Genomic DNA, 19573 nt, shown 5'->3' with positions numbered 1-19573 from the left:
GGAGAATATGTATAATGGTGTGTGAATTTCAATATGCTTATTTAAATCAGTCTTATTTCTAATTTCCTGGGCTATACATGCCACGTAGAAATTAAGAACCTCTAAATGGTTTGAGCTTTCATCCTAGCCAGGATGTCCAGGCTTCCTGCCCCGAGAGAGTTCATCAGATGGGGAAGGCAGAATTTCTGTCCCCCCACAGACAGTCTGGGATGACCCTGTTGTCCTTAGAGCTCTTGACAGCAGTGCCTACACCCCACCCTTCCTACCAGCTTCTGTCCCAGGATGCTCATTAATTTACAGATATTTAGTGAATGCCTTTTATTTGCCAACTATTGAGGTAACTTTAACACTTTCTGGAACAAGGAAGTACATGAGTGGATGGATGCTCAGATGGATGGAAGGATAGTCACTATAACTGAAGTACAGAAATGAAAAGGCAAAACCCCTGTCTGGGATTCCAGTCTAGTTCTGAGAGAGAACCAACAGTGATAAGACTTGTGGTACAACAGGACGAGGAGGAAGAAACCCTGACTCTGTCCAGGGGAGTCAGGGGGTCCAAGCATTGGCAGGACGGTTTGCAGAATGTTGGAGATGGTGAGGGAGGGCTGAAGACAAGCAGGTGTTAGAGGTTGGGTCTTGGAGTTGAAGGGTGTCAGAGTTAGAGAGCCCCTCTTCAAAATCAGATTCGTGCCTTCTGGCACATTATCTCACTATTCCTGAGGATACTCATGTCCCAAATTGAGGAGCAAGCTTTTTTTTTTTTTTAAAGTATTTTATTTATTTATTTATTTATTTGGCTGCTTCGGGTCTTCGTTGTGGCATGTGGGGTCTTTAGTTGCGGCACGCAGGCTTCTTTCTAGTTGTGGCGCACAGCTCCAGAGCACGCAAGCTCTCTAGTTGTGGCATGCAGACTCTCTAGTTGTGGCGCGCGGGCTCCAGAGCACACAGGCAGGCTTCTCTCCAGTTGTGTCACGCGGGCTCTAGAGCACTCAGGCTCAGTAGTTGCGGTGCGTGGGCTTAGTTGCCCCGTGGCATGTAGGATCTTAGTTCCCTGACCAGGGATCAAACCCACATCCCCTGCATTGGAAGGCAGATTCTTAACCACTGGACTACCAGGGAAGTCCCGAGGAGCAAGGTTTCGTTTTGTTTTGTTTTTTAATTATAAGAATCTTTTTAAAAAATTAATTGGGCTTCCCTGGTGGCACAGTGGTTGAGAATCTGCCTGCCAATGCATGGGACACGGGTTCGAGACCTGGTCTGGGAGGATCCCACATGCCGCGGAGCGGCTGGGCCCATGAGCCACAATTACTGAGCCTGCGCGTCTGGAGCCTGTGCTCTGCAACAAGAGAGGCCGCGATAGTGAGAGGCCCGCGCACTGCGATGAAGAATGGCCCCCGCTTGCCACAACTAGAGAAAGCCCTCGCACAGAAACGAAGACCCAACACAGCCATAAATAAATAAATAAATAAATAAATAAAATTTTAAAAAATTATTTATTTATTTATTTATTTTTGGCTGCATTGGGCTTTCTCTAGTTGTGGCTAGCGGGGGGCTACTCTTTGTTGCGGTGCGCAGGCTTCTCATTGTGGTGGCTTCTCTTGTTGTGGAGCATGGGCTCTAGGCACATGGGCTTCAGTAGCTGTGGCCCGTGGGCTCAGTAGTTGTGGCTCACGGGCTCCAGAGAGCAGGCTCAGTAGTTGTGGCACACGGTCTTTGTTGCTTCGCGGCATGTGGGATCTTCCCGGACCAGGGATCGAACCCGTGTCCCCTGCATTGGCAGGCAGATTTTTAACCACTGCGCCACCAGGTAAGTCTGGAGCAAGCTTTTTTTTTTTTTTTTTTTTTTAATGATTTTTTTAAAAATTTATTTTTATTTATTTATGGCTGTGTTGGGTCTTCGTTTCTGTGCGAGGGCTTTCTCTAGTTGTGGCAAGCGGGGGCCACTCTTCATCGCAGTGCGCGGGCCTCTCACTATCGCGGCCTCTCTTGTTGCAGAGCACAGGCTCCAGACGCGCAGGCTCAGTAATTGCGGCTCACGGGCCTAGTTGCTCCGCGGCATGTGGGATCTTCCCAGACCAGGGCACGAACCTGTGTCCCCTGCATTGGCAGGCAGATTCTCAACCACTGCACCACCAGGGAAGCCCTGGAGCAAGCGTTTTAAACAACCTTAAAAAAATTTTTTTTCTGACTAGAAAAGAAATACATATAAAATTCAAAAAATACATAAAAACATAAAAAGAAAGATCAGCTGTAAATTCACCATCTCATAAGAGATAATCATTTCTTTGATACATATTCTTCCAGATAACTTTGCTCATGTATCTTTTTTAAAATGAAAGGGAATTGTATGACGATGTTTTGTAAGCTGCTCTTTAAACTCATGATATCTGGTGTACATCTCTCTGTGTTAATGGGGCACCCCATCACATTGTTAATGGCTTTGTAATATTGTGTTTGATTGTATTCTTATACGTCTTCACTTTTTACTGTTAAAAATAATTTTGGATCATTTACAGTGATTTAAAAAATAATCAGTTTGCTGTTTACTTATTATGCATTTTCAATTAAGATACACCAGAAGCTAACATCCTATTGAATTTTATAAGAGAAAATAAAGAAACGAATCCTCTGGATGATGAAATTGACAGTTATTTGAAAGAATCCACAAATTGTAAGTGACCTTTAAATATTATTTGAATTTTTAAAAGGCCAGAATTTGGGCCTATAAAGTTACTTAGTAAAAGATATATTCTTATTATGTAACTGCTACACTTCCACTTTTTTTAAAAAAAATTAATTAATTAATTAATTTTTGGCTGTGTTGGGTCTTCGTTTCTGTGCGAGGGCTTTCTCCAGTTGCGGCAAGCGGGGGCCACTCTTCATCGCAGTGCGCGGGCCTCCCACTATCGCGGCCTCACTTGTTGCGGAGCACAGGCTCCAGTCGCGCAGGCTCAGTAGTTGTGGCTCACAGGCTTAGTTGCTCTGCGGCATGTGGGATCTTCCCAGACCAGGGCTCGAACCCGTGTTCCCTGCATTGGCAGGCAGATTCTTAACCACTGCGCCACTAGGGAAGCCCTATACTTCCACTTTTAAAAAGGTCATTTAAAACTTTTGGAGGCTTATGTAACCTTTTGCCAATCTGATGAGAGCTATGACCTTTTCCCCAGAAAAGTAGCTGTACCCACACATAGAATTTTGCATAAAATGTCATGTGTTCACAGACCCCAGACTGAAGCTTGACTTTAAAAGGGATGCTGGGACTTCCCTGGCAGGCCAGTGGTTAAGACTCCACGCTTCCAAAGCAGGGGGCACGAGTTCTTTCTCTCTGGTTGGGGAACTAAGATCCCACATGCCTCGTGGTGTGGCCAAAAAAAAAAAAAGGATGTGGTTTGTTGCCGTCTGTGGCTTATGCTTAGACACTCAGGAGAATGGGGAAAAGCAGAGGGAAGACTTCAATCATTCCCTGAAGGCATGTTCTTGTAACTTCATCCTAGGAGGTGAAATACTTCCTAATAATTACTCTCAAGAGAGTAAGTAACAATTGAATTAAGCATGAAATAAGTTATTCTGCAAGTCACATTAACTTGTAAAAGAAGAACTTTGTTATGCTTTCCTGGGGAATATTTAACATGTTTCCTTTCTTTCTTTCTTTTTGTTTTTTTTTGTTTTGTTTTGTTTTTCGGCTGTGCAGCGTGGCTTGTGGGGAACTAAGCCTCGCGGTGCAGCCATAAATAAATAAATAAATATAGTCTCTTCACCATTTAAAAAATTGAGTTGACTTGTCTTTTTCTTATTGATTTTTAAGAATCCTTTAGATATTCTGGATATGAATCCTTTATCTCCTTATAGATTGCTAGCATCTCCCACTCTATGGCTTGCCTTTTCATTCTTTTAATGGAATCTTCTGATGATCAGAAATTATTCATTTTAATAAAGACTAATTTCTCATTCTTTTCCTTTTTTGCTTTTATGTCCTTTTATATAATCAGTTTTAATATATCATATATAATAATTTTTCTATTACGTAACTTAAGCTACTACATATTCTCATTTGAGCTTTGTAGCTTTTCTATTTGGATATAATCCTTCGGAGTTCTTAGAATATATTTAGAACTTCCATGACTTTTTTTTTTTTTTAGTAAATACAATAGTTGATGTCTATACAGTTGAACAATTAAAGGTAAAAGCTTTGAAGAATGAAGGAAAACCTGATCCTATCTATGGAATTCTTTATGCTTACATTTCTACACTGAACATTGATGATGAAACTACAAAAGTAGTTCGAAATAGATGGTAAGCAACCAAATTACTTTTAGAAAGTTCATTCTTATAAGAAATAAAAACAATTATTGTTAATAAATTTTAAACTCTATAAAAGTTAAGCTATTCTTTGACATAATAGTGGTTATGCATTTGAATAGTGGTTATGCATTATGCATAAGTGGTTATGCATTTGACAAACTATTTAGATTCAAAATTATAATTGCCTTTTAAAGCAAAATTTAATTTACTGTGTTTCAGCAACCCTAAAATAGAAAGATATAATAATGCCGAAACTTTTAACTGGGATGACAAACTATTGTTTTATGACAATTCAAAAATTATTTTGGTGACCACATCCTATAGCAATACAAGTAATAGCATTTTAATAAATTATTTCAACTGTATGAAGAATATGATTTCCAACCTCTCCTAGGTCAAAGTTAGTATCTACTTGCATAGAAAAGTAAACCCAAGTAGATTTAATAATCTTAGCCAAAAAATGCTTGGCCAGAAAATTCTAAAATGTTATTGTGAAAGTCTCCCTATGGATTTATAATTGACATTTTTATTGACATAGTTGTAGATTCACATGGCACTGTAAGAAATAATATATAAACTGTACACTTTGTCCAGTTTCCCCCAATGGTAACATTTTGCAAAACTATAGTATCACATCATAGACAGTAATGACATTAATTAAATCCATTGATCTTATTCAGATTTCCCCAGATTAATATGCATCGTGTGTGTGTGTGTGTGTGTGTGTGTGAAATTTCATATAGTTTTATCATGTGTAGGTTTGTGTATCAACCACCACAATCAAGAAATTGGCCTATGGATTTTTAAAACATTGTATGATTTGGTATTAAAGTTGAAAAAAACTAATGTGGAGGCTGTTGTGTAAGGCAGGTGTTTATTTTTTGAAAAATATTTTTCAAAAATTAAAAACAATGTTACTGTCTCCCTTATTTTTCCTACATCTTTAATATTGATATCTGAGGAAAAGTATCTAAAATTTAATTCAAAAGTGATCTGTGGCTTACAAGAAACCAGTATCTTCAGATCATTCCCTCTGCTTGAGAAATTTGAATTAGTCTTCCTATTCAAATTGGCAAAGTAATGACTGCTTCAAAAATATAAAACAGCATGGAATTACCCCTTAAAGAGAGGAGAATGTGTCACTAGCAGTACTAGCAGCATTTAGAGTGTGAACCTCCCCAACCCTCAGGTTATTCTGTGGATGTACAGAGGACTTAGTACAGGACCAAGTGAGCATTCATGGAACCCAGGCTTTCTAGGCACGAGACAGGATTCCTGTCCTCAAACTCCGAGCCAGGAGATAAACAAACATACCTGCAATAACATGGAATAGGATGTGATAGGGTGTAAGTCCGTGCTGAAGTGTAAGTTGTGCAGCTGTTCAGAGAAGGGGGGGAGCTGGGGTGCAAGTGAGGAAGGCCCCAGTTGGGGAGTGATCCTGGGCAAGAACCCCAGCATGGGGGAAGGTAGGAGGCAGAACTGTGAGAGGACTGGCTTGTCCCAGTTTCTGAAGCAGGAATACTGAAAATGAGGTTGACTGAATAGAAAGCATGTTGTATTGCTGTGCATTGTTCCTTGCTATTTTGTAGGTCTATTTTGTACCCTGCTCAGTGCTGAGCACTCTGTAATTACTTACTCTGTAAATATTCCAGGTGCTGACTTAGGCTAAAAGTCTAAGTGATAATTCTTCTGCTAGAGATCAGATTTGTCACTTAGGGCCTTCACATTCTATCTTGTCTTTGTTTCTTTTCAGTTCAGGCTGTGGTTACATTGTAAATGAAGCATCCAGCACTTGTACAACTTGCAACAAAGATTCTTCAGAATTTAAATCAGTTTTTCGCAGCTTCCATATGCTAATTGATCTTACTGATCACACAGGTACCCTCCATTCCTGTAGTCTCACAGGAAGTGTTGCTGAGGAGACTTTGGGCTTCACGGTAAATAATAAAAAGGAAAATATGTTTAGAAATACTTCCAAATTGAATTCGCTTCCCCAAACATATAGGTTATTTTGGTGAACATTTGATAGAAATTAATTCATTAATAAAGAGGTCTGGGAAAAATCAATCTTGACTTAAACACACATTGTTTAATGAACAAATAATTACATATTGCATATTAAAATCCTAGCTAACATTAACTGTTAGGAATAACAAGAGAGGTCCTTGGTGACAGTGGAGAATAAACATGACATTTTATATAGTCAAATAACAATGGGCAAAACAACACCTTGGAGACACTGAGCAGGGTCCTCTGTGAGAAGGGTTTGGCAGTATTTCACCTACCCAGGTGTATAAGGTCAGCCACGAGCTCTTCCTCAGTCTGCCCCATAGCACAGCAGCAGAGATTAGCTTGTGTGCTTGATGTTAGGTTTGATGTTTTTTATTGTTAGAACCCGCTCATGAAGTTTACCATTAAACCTCAGTGGTTTCCACTTTGTTAAGGGGAGCTTTCTGTGCCGAGCCACCTGGCTGGCTTCAGACATTCAGTTTAGAGCCTTTCTATCTAGCCTTATCTCCTCCATCAAGAGAATTGACCTGTAATTACTATGGATAAAATTCCATTTCCAGTGAGCAAATTTGTTTTACATTATTGTCAAGATGAGTTATCTATATATTCTTTGGAAATATTTAATTTTTTTTATCCAGGTAAATGAGTTTCTTGCAATGACGGATGAACAGAAAACAGCATTAAAGTGGCAATTTCTTTTGGAAAGAAGCAAAATTTATTTAAAAGTTAGTGCATTTTATAGTACTGTATTATTCTTTTTTAAAAAATATTTATTTATTTATTTGGTTGTGCCGGGTCTTAGTTGTGGCAGGCAGGCTCCTTAGTTGTGGCGTGCGAACTCTTAGTTGTGGCATGCATGTGAGATCTAGTTCCCTGACCAGGGATTGAACCCGGGCCCCCTGCACTGGGAGTGTGGGCTCTTAACCACTGCGTCACCAGGGAAGTCCCAGTACTATGTTATTCTATATGTTCAAGCAATAAGAAAATCCTGGAGTATGATGTAATAAATTAGGGAATTTGTTATTTTTTAAATAAATTTATTTATTTTTATTTTTATTTATTTTTGGCTGCATTGGGTCTTCATTGCTGCGTGCAGGCTTTCTCTAGTTGCAGCGAGCAGGGGCTACTCTTTGTTGTGGTGCACGGGCTTCTCATTGCGGTGGCTTCTCTTGTTGCAGAGCACGGGCTCTAGGCGCGTGGGCTTCAGTAGTTGTGGCATGCGGGCTCAGTAGTTGTGGCGCACGGGCTTAGTTGCTCCGCGGCATGTGGCATCCTCCCGGACCAGGGCTCGAACCCGTGTCCCCTGCACTGGCAGGCAGATTCTTAACCACTGCGCCACCAGGGAAGCCCAGGAATTTGTTATTTTTAATAATGCCCAGTTCCCAGATGTGCAGAAGGATTTGGCTACCATAGAAACAGTGGAAGTAATCAGCTTTTTTCATATAGTATAAAGAAGTTACAAATGATACAAAAGAAAAAGACCAACAAAGAAAATATTAACTCCGTTAATGTTAACTCCAAGGCTAGGAACTGGACTTTAGAGTCAAAGCTGGGTTCCCCCCCGCCCGCCCCCATGTGCGATGCTTCTCACTTCAGTGAGCAGTATTCAATAGCAAGTTAAATGCTGCAGTGAGACAGACTTGGGTTTGACTCCCAGTCCCACCATTCCTCAGCCTATGTGACCCTGGGGAGGTTAATTAACTTCTCTAAGCCTCTAAAATTCTGTGCTCCTACAACTCTGATCAGAGCAGACTCCCGCAGCAATAGCAACACTTCAGTGTTGGAAGGCCACAGAACCTTAGTGTTAAAAGTGTAAAATGGGCAGTGGGACAAACTCCCCTTGTTTTGCAAATGAGGAAAATAGGACCAAGAAATGTTGCTTCTTGCCCCAGGTCACAGGTGAGATAGGGCTACAGTCTACATTATTTCAGATGTTTCCTCTTTTACACTCTTAAAAATTTTTGAGCTCTTAAGTGAGTTATATCTGTCAACATTTATTGTACTAGAACTTAACATTGAGAAAAATTTTAAATGTATTCATGAGCACACATTCTTTTAGCAGTTAGAACAATGATATCATCTCATGTCATGTAGCCTCTCGAAAACTACAGTGCACTCTGGTGAAAGAATGAGAGTAAGAAAGGCAAACGGCATTTTCGTATTATTATGAAGATAGCTTTGATCTCATGGATACCCTGAAAGAGTCTTTGAGAACACTGGGTCTGCTCCATCTCAGCCTCATAAGCAGGTTTTCCCATTTTCCTGTGGCTTCCTTTCCTTGCAGCCTCAAGCATATCTGAATAGATTGCAGACATGGAGTCACCAATGGCCTCAACAATATTTCTAGGACCTCAGTTTGAGGCCTCTTCATTACTAGGCCAAAGGGGGAAAATTACAGTAATATACTGCATCTCTTCCACCATTTGCATGAATCCACCTAAATACTGTACTGTCTATTCCCAAATCAGCATATACTCAGATCCTTGTCCAACTTTGTGGTTTCCCTCCAAACAGGAGGTACCAGTTGCTCTGAGTTTGATCAGTTTAAATTCATGGTAATTTATTTATAGTTTCCCAAACTTGATTCAAATATAGCAACAAATTGCTCTCAAGTAAATGGATATTGTACCTTTCCAAAGAATATGTTAAAAAGATATTTGTCAGATTTAACAAAGATTTCAAGCAGGTAGTGATTATATCACAAAATGTAATAAAGATTGTGAGCCTCCGGCTTCCCTGGTGGCGCAGTGGTTGATAGTCTGCCTGCCAATGCAGGGGACACGGGTTTGAGCCCTGGTCTGGGAGGATCCCACATGCCGCGGAGCAACTAGGCCCGTGAGCCACAACTACTGAGCCTGCGCGACTGGAGCCTGTGCTCCGCAACAAGTGAGGCCGCGATAGTGGGAGGCCCGCGCACCGCGATGAAGAGTGGCCCCCGCTTGCCGCAACTGGAGAGAGCCCTTGCACGGAGGCGAAGACCCAACACAGCCAAAAAATAAATAAATAATAAAAGTGTTCAAAAAAAAAAAAGATTGTGAGCCTCAAATACAATTTCAATTGTTATAAATCAGTTAAAACAGAACATGTAATTTAAAAAATAAGAACTTACATTGCTCTGCTAATAAGATAAAAACAAAGGATTTCCATATAGGACATTTTGTATATTTATCATATTTCAATTAAAAATAATGGCTACTTAAAGTGGTTCATTTGGAGGGATTTCAAAGTGAGTTATTCATTTCAATGTTTTAAAACACATAGTGATATTAGTATCACAGATCTTGTAAGATCTGATATTAGTGTTAAAGAATAATTTTCAAAAAGGTTAAATTGACTCATACAAAATAAAATGAATACATGTCAAAGATTTAATTCAATTCATTAATTAATGAAGGAAATTAAAATGCCTAGCTGATGTGTCCTTCCACTCTATACTAAATAAAATGTTGGTGAGAGTGCTTTGTAAATTGTAAAAAGTGAGACATCATTATTAATCAACTGCATCATGATATCATTGTGCTCTAACAGGTCACGTTACTGCTGCGGGTTCACGTCTGTCACAATTGGTTGTTTGAACACACTTTAAGCCCTTTTTTCTACATGTTGGATTTGAAATCCCAACTTTCCTACCTGAGAAAAAGGTCATGAAAAATTGATGTGGATTTTTACAAAATCACTGTCAGAAGCCAGATCTATAATTTTTCTCCTAACTCTGCCTGAGACTGGAACTCTTTCCATTGTCTTACAGCTTTAATTGAAGTTTTTGTTCATACCTGTGAAGGAAACTCATTGCTGTTCTTTATTTGTGGTCGTTGGTTTTCAGCTTTGTATACCAGGTGATTTTAGAAACTAACTCTCTTTTTCTCCCTGCAGTTTTTTTTATCTCACAGAGCAAGGGGTGGACTGAGAGTGAGTGTGCTCTCCTGTAAGCTCGCAGATCCTATCGAGGCAAGTAGGAACTTGTCTGGACAAGGAAATATTTAAAAACCAGACGTCATTTTAAACTCTGGAAAAGAATACGAGTTTTAACCTCCTTTAAAGTGGAAAATGAGTTTGAAAATTACAGATAAAATTGTATTTTGTTCAAATGTGGTGAGAATGTTTCTGTAAATTGTTATTCTGTTTCCCCCTGGAGTCCGTTAAGAGTAAATCCTAAAATCTCCCTCTTATTCAAGTTCATTTCTTAGAAGGCCTTTTCTACTGGCTTTGCCCTCTCTCTTCCCAAGTTGGAAAGTGTTTGCATGAATTAATAAACAAGTTTAATCTTTCCCACAGATATGAATGATTTCTTTTCTTAAGCCCCTTTCCTCTTTGTCTTGTTTGCCTGGAGAAAGATCAGAACCTATAAAACAACGTGGATATGGCTCAGACTACTTTGCTGGAGCTGATGGGCACAGACGACCGGTTCTCCCAGTGCTGGGTGGGGACGGCAGAAGTCCATGGGTGATGCTGTGCAACTGTTTTGATCACTGTAGAGCTCTTCTAGTCGGTTGCTTTCTCTGATGACACATCAGAGCTACCCGATGCTTGTGAAGGCTTGCTGACTCAGGCTTGACATTTGTGAGTCTGAATCAACTCGGGGGAGACCAACTTCAGAAGTTTCACAAGCGGTGACGAGTCTTAGGAACTTGGAAGGGTGGGCGACCTGCTCTGCTTTGACAGGGGGACGGTCCCTCCACTTCAGCTGCCTTTGCAGCAGCCCCAGAGCGCTCTGCTCAGCTCCACACCATCTCCGGTCACTGGTCACTTGCTTCAGGGCACAGACCCACCACTGCGGTCAGTGTTGATCCACAGTGTGGGAGGTTTGTCCAGCGTAATTTGGGTCTGGCACTTCAAAGGCTACACTTCACCCACCACAGGAGTGAAAAAAAGAAGAAGTGAACGAAATTCTTTTATAAAGCTGGTGTTGGGAGATAAACTTATCTTGTCAGTAATGTTTTCTCTGGCTTTAACCATATGCAGCCATGGGGGAGGGATATGAGTTGACACTTAGTGTGTCTAAATTGTGGTAATAAATGATGTAATGAAGATCTTGACCATAGTTGTGCAAATATCAAGTGTACCTGATGAAGGGCTTCCTTCCTTTCTCCCTCGGGGAGGGGATAGGTGTGTTAATCAGGGTGAATTGTGAAGGTGGACAGGGAAGGAAGGAAGGAAGGAAGGAGAGTGGTGCAGGGACAAGGATGCCTGGCTTAGATAGTGTGTCCGGCGCTGCTGTGCCAGGCCTCCTGGGGCTCTGACCTCTAGCAGCAGGTGTCAAAGTGCCAACACCTGGCACTTTGGGTGCCAGAACCAGCTGTCTGGGCTCCTATAGTCCATGGCCCTCAGCTGCTCTGGCCTCAACTGCATAATACAGGTGCAAAATACCAGCATTCTCAAAGTAGGTGCATATGCAGTACTTAGTGTTCCCTAACCAAGGCCTGTGAAGGCCTAGTGGGCAGCAGAGGGCTCTGCATGACTTCCTCACTGCTACCATGGTGACCTCTCAGTGGCATTTAACTAAGGAGACCCCATGCCTGTCACTAGAGGGACATCACAGTTGCTTATTTCATCTGATGAAATTGGAATCTACAGGGCTAGCTGTCATGCCACACTGAATCAGAGGTACTTCACAGAGCTTACTTAACTTACACATTCACAGAATGAAGATTACAAACTGGTCAGTATCTAAAATTTGGCTGTAGATTAGCCAGAATGCAGGTACTTGAAGTATCGATGAAAGAAAGAAGCATTCTGTCCCATCAACACAAAATCTACAACTCCCTGTCCAGGGTCTCTATTTCTCTGCTACTCTCCAGAAGCTGCTTTTCCTGGTCCTAGTGACTTCTGATCTACATGTTTTATATTGCTTTACATAAATAGTTTGGTGACTATATAATTTTTCCTAATCTTCTGTTAGTGGTTCATTTAAATACAGTTTTCCTTTCCTAATTCTGCTTTGGTGAGGGTTTTTGTTGTTGTGGTTCAATACTCTGTACGTGGCAGAAACACAATATATATTTATCCACCTATTACTTATCTTGAGGAACCCTGGAGTTGTTTTTGCTTTTTAAATATTTTTTATCATAAAGTTTTATGTGTTTATTGTAGAAAAATTAGAGAAAATGATAAAAAAAAAAAAAGGAAAAGGAAAGAAAAGAAAACCCATAATCTCCCATCCCAATTTTTTTAAACTGGTAGAAAGTATATTCTTTTCTTATAAATGTGTTTTTGTTTTGTTTTTTTATTGTGGTAAAATATACATCACATAAAATTTACCATTTTGACCATTTTTAAGTGTACAATTGAGTGGCATTAAGTACATTCACAATTTTGTGTAAACATCACCACTATCCATTTCCAGAAATTTTTAATCATCACAAATTGAAATTCTGTACTCATTAAGACAATAACTCCCCATCTCCCCCTCCCCCAGTTTCTGATAACCTCTGATCTACTTGGTCTCTATGAGTTTGGCTATTCTTGGTACCTGATATACGTGGAATCATACAATATTTGTCCTTTTGTGTCTAGCTTATTTTTCTGAGCATAACGTTTTCAAGGTTCATCCATGTTATAACGTGTCAGAATTTCATTCCTTTTTATGGCTGAGTAGTATGTATGAATTGGATAAATGTACCACTTTTTGTTTATCTATTAATATCTTGGTGGACAATTGGGCTGTTCCACCTTTTGGCTATTGTGATTAGCCAATCATAGCTACCTTGAACATCTGTGTACAAGCATCTCACATTTTTGTAAATGTCTTTCCTGAGTTTTTATCATCTCTCTATCCATCTATGTTAAAGCATATAATTTACAAAATAAAACCAAAAAATTAAAAACACATATAATTTACAAATACAGGTTATACTATAACCTGCTTTTACACTTAATAATTTATAATAAAGTTTTCATGCCATTAAATATTCTACATAATTTCAATAGCTACATATTATTTTATTATATGAGTATATGATAGTGAATGTAATCAATCTAATAACATTTGACATTTAAAATGTTTCCCATTTTTTGCTATTACAAATGATGGCTGTAGCTAAATCGTTGGCCACATTCTTAATTATTTCTTTGGGATAAGTTTCTAGATATTAAATTGCTGCAACAATGTTACATTATTGAATACTTTTTAATGTGATGGATTTTGTAATAAGCACTTTATTTATATTATCTGATTTATGCAATTACTGTTATTTTGCCCACTTTATAGATGGGACATGAAGGCCAAGTTAGAGGAGGTAGATGTGGAGGTGGCTGAGTGGGCAGGCTCTGTGGCTGCAGGCTCAACCCCCTCTGCTACTCCCAGGATGGACTCCAGCTCTAAGCTTCTCCACATTTGTGGTTCCCCTTTGGTAAATGGGGATAATAATATACCAACTCCTGCTGGCAACTGTTAAGACTAAATAAGTTAGTATATGTAAAGTGCTTAGACTCATGCACTTAGTATATGATCAATAAGTACCAGTTAGGGGCTTCCCTGGTGGCGCAGTGGTTGAGAATCTGCCTGCCAATGCAGGGGACACGGGTTCGAGCCCTGGTCTGGGAAGATCCCACATGCCGCGGAGCAACTAGGCCCGTGAGCCACAACTACTGAGCCTGCGCGTCTGGAGCCTGTGCTCCGCAACAAGAGAGGCCGCGACAGTGAGAGGCCCGCGCACCGTGATGAAGAATGGCCCCCGCTTGCCGCAACTAGAGAAAGCCCTCGCACAGAAACGAAGACCCAACACAGCCAAAAATAAATAAATAAATAAATAAAAATTTAAAAAAAGAAAATAAGTACCAGTTATTGTAAATGACGAAGTATAGCAATATCATTGGCACTCATATTTGGCAATATATTTGTTGTATTATGTCTATTCTGCTTTTATAATTTGAATTTTTTTCTAGTATCTTATTAGATTTACAATTACTTTACTCTTTCCCTTTAGAATATATGAAGGTTTTAGCATATGAATTAATTGTATTGAAAGGAAATATAAAACTTCCTTGAAATCAGATCCTACACCAACATTTACACCAAAGATGTGCCCAATAGTCTTGTTAAGAAGATAACTGTGGGGACTTCCCTGGTGGTGCAATGGTTAAGAATCTACCTGCCAATACAGGGGACACGGGTTTGATCCCTGATCTGGGAAGATCCCACATGTCGCGGAGCAACTAAACCCGTGCACCACAACTACTGAGCCTGAGCTCTAGAGCCCTCGAGCCACAACTACTGAAGCCCGCGTGCCTAGAGCCTGTACTCTGCAACGAGAAGCCACCGCAATGAGAAGCCTGCACACCTTAAGAAAGAGTAGTCCCCGCTCGCCGCAACTAGAGAAAGCCCGTGCGCTGCAACGAAGACCCAACGCAATCAAAAATAAATTTATTAAAAAAAAGATAACTGTATAAACACATGAAAAGATATCAGCTTCACTATTAATCAGAGAAACGCAAATTAAAAAGACCATAGCCACAATACCCAGTGTTGGCTAGGGTGTGAGCAAAAAGGTCAAGTACAAATTAGTATATCCTTTGTCAAGTACAAATTAGTATATCCTTTCCCCTGGGCAATTTGGCAAAAAGTATCAAAATGTAACGTGCAAACTATTTAATCAATTTCACTTCTAAGACTTTCCCTAAGGAAATAAACAAGTGCCAAATATGTGTATGGAGGATGTTCCTTGCATCATAGTTTCTAGTAGCAAAGCATTTGAAACCTATGCAACCTCTAGCGCAGGGGTTCCCAACCCCCGGTCCGGGCTGCACAGCAGGAGGTGAGTGGCCGGAGAGGGAGCGAAGCTTCATCTGTATTTACAGCTGCTTCCCATGGCTTGCATTACCACCTGAGCTCCACCTCCTGTCAGCAGTATGGTGAGTTGTATAATTATTTCATTATATATTACAATGTAATAGTAATAGAAATGAAGTGTACAATAAATGTAATGCACTTGAATCATCTGGAAACCGTTCTTCCCCTTACCCCCCCTCTGTGGAAAACTTGCCTTCCATGAAACCGGTCCCTGGTGCTAGAAACGTTGGGCACCGCTTCTCTAGGGGAGTGTTGGGCTCCACCCAGATCTCTGGTAGGCACCTAGCCCTCAGCCTCTATGAAGGTTGGAGAATTACCTGGGGAAGTTACAGGAGAGGTGGGGGAGCAGATTCTGGCAATGACTTCCCCTTGGGATGGTCAGTGGACTGAAGCTCATCTCCAGTTCTGAGACCCTGTTCTTTCTTAGTTTGTTCCCTGCCTTTTCTACTTCCTCTTCACTTCCTTTCTCCTGAGAGCACTCCTAAAAATCACGTGAACAAATATCCCCATGTAAGGCTCTGCTTCTGGGGTACATGATCTAAGACACAGTCATTAAAAGTGGTTATGAAAATATGCACCGACCTGGAAAGATATTCACAGTATATGCCTAATGAACAATTAAAAAAAAAAAAAAGTCCAGAAGAACAGATGTCAAGCCATATACTCTATATGAACTAATAATATCATGGATTTTTTAAAAGTTGTGATAAGGGTATTGTGACTATATAGGAGAATGTCCTTATTTCTATGAGATGCATGCTGAAAGGGTAGAGTGTTTCTGCAACTCACTTAGTTTTCAGTTTTCCAAAACATGTGTTTGTGTGTGTGTATACACACAGGGTGTGGGGTGGGAAGAGAGAGAATGAACATAGCAAATGTCAACAATTGTTGAATTTAGTGCAGGGTATATGGAGTTTGTTGTATTAGTCTTTCAATTTTATAGTAGGTTTAAATTTATTCAAAAATAAAAGTTGGTGAAAATGTACTTTCTGGGTATTAGGATTATTGCGATTTTAGCAACATCAGGAATTATGAGAATTGGTATCTCTCTTTTTGATTCCTGCAGTCAAGGAGTTTGTGTGCTATACCTGCAATGCTGATAGCAGCTGTCTGTGACAAAGCTTGTGCCACCGCTGGGTGAACATTGACCTCAGGGGCACCGTACATTATCTGGATGCTGGCTTGTTCACCCAAGGGGGCCATATGTGAACACTGCTCCTGCTGTGTACCTTTAGCTTGCTTTCAGATCTGTCAGCTTGGTAGACTTGGTTCAGCTGGACCTCATATCTGATAGTTTTACTAATAAACTCTCAATATAAGCATACCCTTGATTCATCTCTCCCACTATGGGAACCTAGCCAAAGGAAATAACTACTAGCAAATAATTAGAAAATATCTCAATGACCAAAAATGGAGGACTGACTTCATCATATGCAATCACTGAAATGTGCTGACTGACATGAAAAGACAGTCACGATATTCTGTTGAACTGTGTGTTGAAGCTACCGCATTAACGTTTTCTACCTAAATGGCTGTTGTGCTTTCATTTATGCTTTTTCAGTTTTGGTTCATTTTGGAACTTTGCAATAATAAAAAAAAAGACTGCTTATGGAAAAAAAAAAAAAAAAAGACAGTCACGATATATAGTGAAAAAAGGTTAGAAAAGTGTATGATATGAACAAATTGTATTTAAAAGATCACAATTACATCTGCAGATTTGGAAGAATGTACACCAAATGCTTAATTTGGACTGTCTCTGTGCATATGAAATTTGGGGTGTTTTGGTTTTTAGCTTATACATATTTTCTGAGTCTTCTATAATAAACATCTATTGCTTAAGCATTTGTAAAAAGAAATGTTATTAAAAGATAAAAGAAGGGAGTTCCCCAGTGGCCTAGTGGTTAGGATTCTGGGCTTTCACTGCTGCGGCCCGGATGTGGCCAAACAAAACAAAACAAAACAAAAAAGATAAAAGATAGCATGACATTTTATAAACAAATCCAACTATGACACTTCCTCATAATAAATTATAAATTGGGGGTTGCATAATACCTAAACATTTGAACTTTCTAATATATCTACTTAAAAGACGCAGCCTGCGTTGTGGTCAAGACTTCAGGTTTTGTACATTTAGAATGGATAAACAAGGTCCTACTATATAGCACAGGGAGCTATATCCAATCTCCTGGGATAAACCATAATGGAAAAGAATATTTTTAAAAAATTTCTATATGTGTAAAACTGAGTCACTTTGCTGTGCAGCAGAGATTGGCACAACATTGTAAATCAACTATACTTCAATAAAAAAAAATACGGAAAGAAAAGACTTCAGGATTTGGTCTTGGGATGGCTGGGTTACATCTTGGCTCTGCCACTTAGCTGAGTGACCATACAGCCAGGCTGGCTAGCCTCTAAATCTGTCTCCATCTGTGTAACAGGGATGGTAGTAATAATACCACCCTCCAGTTTTGTTGAGGATTAAATAATACACAGAAAACTCTTGGCACAGTGCCTAGTAGTACTAAGTGCTCAATAAATGTTAGGAGCCAGCAGGTGCCTTCTGTTTAGGCTAACAGCAGGAGCTCCTGCCTGCCTAAGCCTAAAGGACTCCGCCAGGCACTCTGACAGCTGTGTTGTGCATCTCACTTAGCTTTTTGTCAGAGAAGGGAGCAGGTGAGAGCAAAAGCAGCACTCAGAGGCAGTTTGACTTCCCTGAAGCTTCCTTATCGCTGGGTGCGAGGTACAGGTGCTGATTAACTCTTAATAAAGCACAGTATTCTGGAGGCCAAAGGCCAAAGACCAAGGTCTGAAGCCCCTTAATGAGGATGTGTCCCTCCTAACCACTATTGGGGGGAAAAAATTACACTTTTAGGTCACACAAAAGACAGCATATTTATTTGGGAAACAATAGTTTCAAAATTATCTCCTGAACTCAGAATCTATGGGCCAGAATACACACCCTAAGTAAACAAGTGAGGTTTTCATTAATTGTTCACTTATTAAATAAAACTTTTAATTAACTATGTGGAGTAGTGTTTTTCCACATTTGCATGATAAGAATCACTTGGAGTGCCAGAGATTGATTCCATTAATTAATACATTAGGCCTGGGATGGCCCAGTAATTTGGAAATTTTTACTTTTACAAATACCTCCAGATGATTTTCATGATCAAGGGGCTTTGGGAAACACTGATGAAACGTGCTTTTCCATTTCCTTTGCAGATTTTAAGTCTTGAACACGTGGTCCCAGAATGACCCACTGAAGTCTTATCCAGTCCAGTTTCAGGAAAGGAAAGTAAGTTTTCTGAACATTTGGCTTGTTGTTTCCTAGGAGGCACTGCTTCTCATTTCCATTTCTGGCCCAGCTCTTCTAGATCAAGTTTTTCTCCGACGGTCCATCTTTCTTGAGTTGAGGCATAGCAATCCAATCATCTTAAAAAATTGGTTTCTCATTAAAGTATTATCACATTAAATAACCTTTTCTTGCTTTTGTCTTGTTCCCCTTCCCCCTGAAACGTGTTAAGAAGTTAGGGTGCTTTGTATACACTCAATATTCTGGCTTTTCCACCTTAAATCTCATACTGACGACCCCGTGTATGCCAGCCTGGATCTCATCGTTTTCTTTAACGGGTCCCACTCCCTTTGGCGTTCCGGTCAAGATAATATCTCCTTCTTCCAAGGTCATGATCTTTGAAACGTAGCTGATGATGTAGGGGATGGAAAAAATCATGGAGGATGTTTCACCCTCCTGCCTGAGTTCGCCGTTGACCTTGAGCCAGAGCTTCAGGTTGTGAGGGTCAGGGATCTTCTCTTTGGGCACGAACGCGCTGACCGGGCAGGAGGCCGTGAAGCTCTTGGCCAGAGTCCAGGGCAGCCCCTTTTTCTTGCACTCGTCCTGCACGTCCCTGGCGGTCATGTCCAGGCACAGGGCATAGCCGGCCACATAGTCCATGGCTGCGGCCTCCGGGACGGCGCGGCAGCGCTTGCCCATCACCACGGCCAGCTCGAGCTCGTGGTGCAGGTTGCGGGTGTAGGCGGGCACAAGGACCGGCGAGCCCTCGGGGGCGTACGCGGTTGACGGCTTCAGGAACAGCACCGGCTCGCTCAGTGCGGTGCTCTGCATCTCCCTGACGTGGTCTGCGTAGTTCCTGCCCACGCACACGATGTTCTTCCCCCACTCCCAGAAGCGGGACAGCGGTCTGGTGGCAGCCATGCTCCTGCCTGTTGCCCCCCGGAGTCACGTGGACTCTGCCCGGCTGGCCACCGGACGCCGAAGGCTACCCGGAGAGGACCAACTACCTCGGAGCACCGTCCCGCGGACTCCGCCAAGTGCCCGGGAGTCGCGGCGCCCGTCCTCTTGGGAGCGGCTGTCCAGTGGCTGCCCCGGGGCTGCCCGGCCTCAGGACACGGCCCGCTCCCCGGAGAAAAGCTGAGGATCTTGCGCAGGTGCCTCTCAGGTGGCCCTCAGATCCG

At 41.0% G+C, this 19573-nt stretch overlaps 2 protein-coding genes across 5 annotated transcripts in view; one reads left to right on the top strand and one right to left on the bottom strand.

Moving 5' to 3' along the window:
* MEIOB (meiosis specific with OB-fold) overlaps positions 1–10580 on the top strand; it is a 33524-nt gene extending 22944 nt beyond the window's left edge. Inside the window, exons 10-14 of one of the 4 annotated variants that reach the window (XM_068524365.1) lie at positions 2570–2671; positions 4140–4293; positions 6056–6239; positions 6951–7037; positions 10186–10580. In XM_068524365.1, the coding sequence (XP_068380466.1) occupies positions 2570–2671; positions 4140–4293; positions 6056–6239; positions 6951–7037; positions 10186–10296 (638 nt within the window). In that variant the 3' untranslated portion in view covers positions 10297–10580. The remainder of the gene's footprint in view (positions 1–2569; positions 2672–4139; positions 4294–6055; positions 6240–6950; positions 7038–10185) is intronic. The other 3 variants (XM_068524366.1, XM_068524367.1, XM_068524368.1) reach the window with 3 other exon arrangements.
* A 7136-nt stretch (positions 10581–17716) lies between these two features.
* Positions 17717–19562, bottom strand: FAHD1 (fumarylacetoacetate hydrolase domain containing 1). The gene has a single exon (XM_068565974.1). It carries the CDS (start codon positions 19311–19313, stop codon positions 18648–18650), a length of 666 nt encoding a protein of 221 aa, XP_068422075.1. The 5' UTR covers positions 19314–19562; the 3' UTR covers positions 17717–18647.
* Positions 19563–19573: the final 11 nt, after the last annotated feature.

Source organism: Eschrichtius robustus, chromosome 16 (genome assembly GCF_028021215.1).
Source record: "Eschrichtius robustus isolate mEscRob2 chromosome 16, mEscRob2.pri, whole genome shotgun sequence".
NCBI classification, from domain to species: domain Eukaryota; kingdom Metazoa; phylum Chordata; class Mammalia; order Artiodactyla; family Eschrichtiidae; genus Eschrichtius; species Eschrichtius robustus.
The sequence above is the reverse complement of the archived record's forward strand: the minus strand, read 5'-3'. Positions and strand labels throughout refer to the sequence as shown.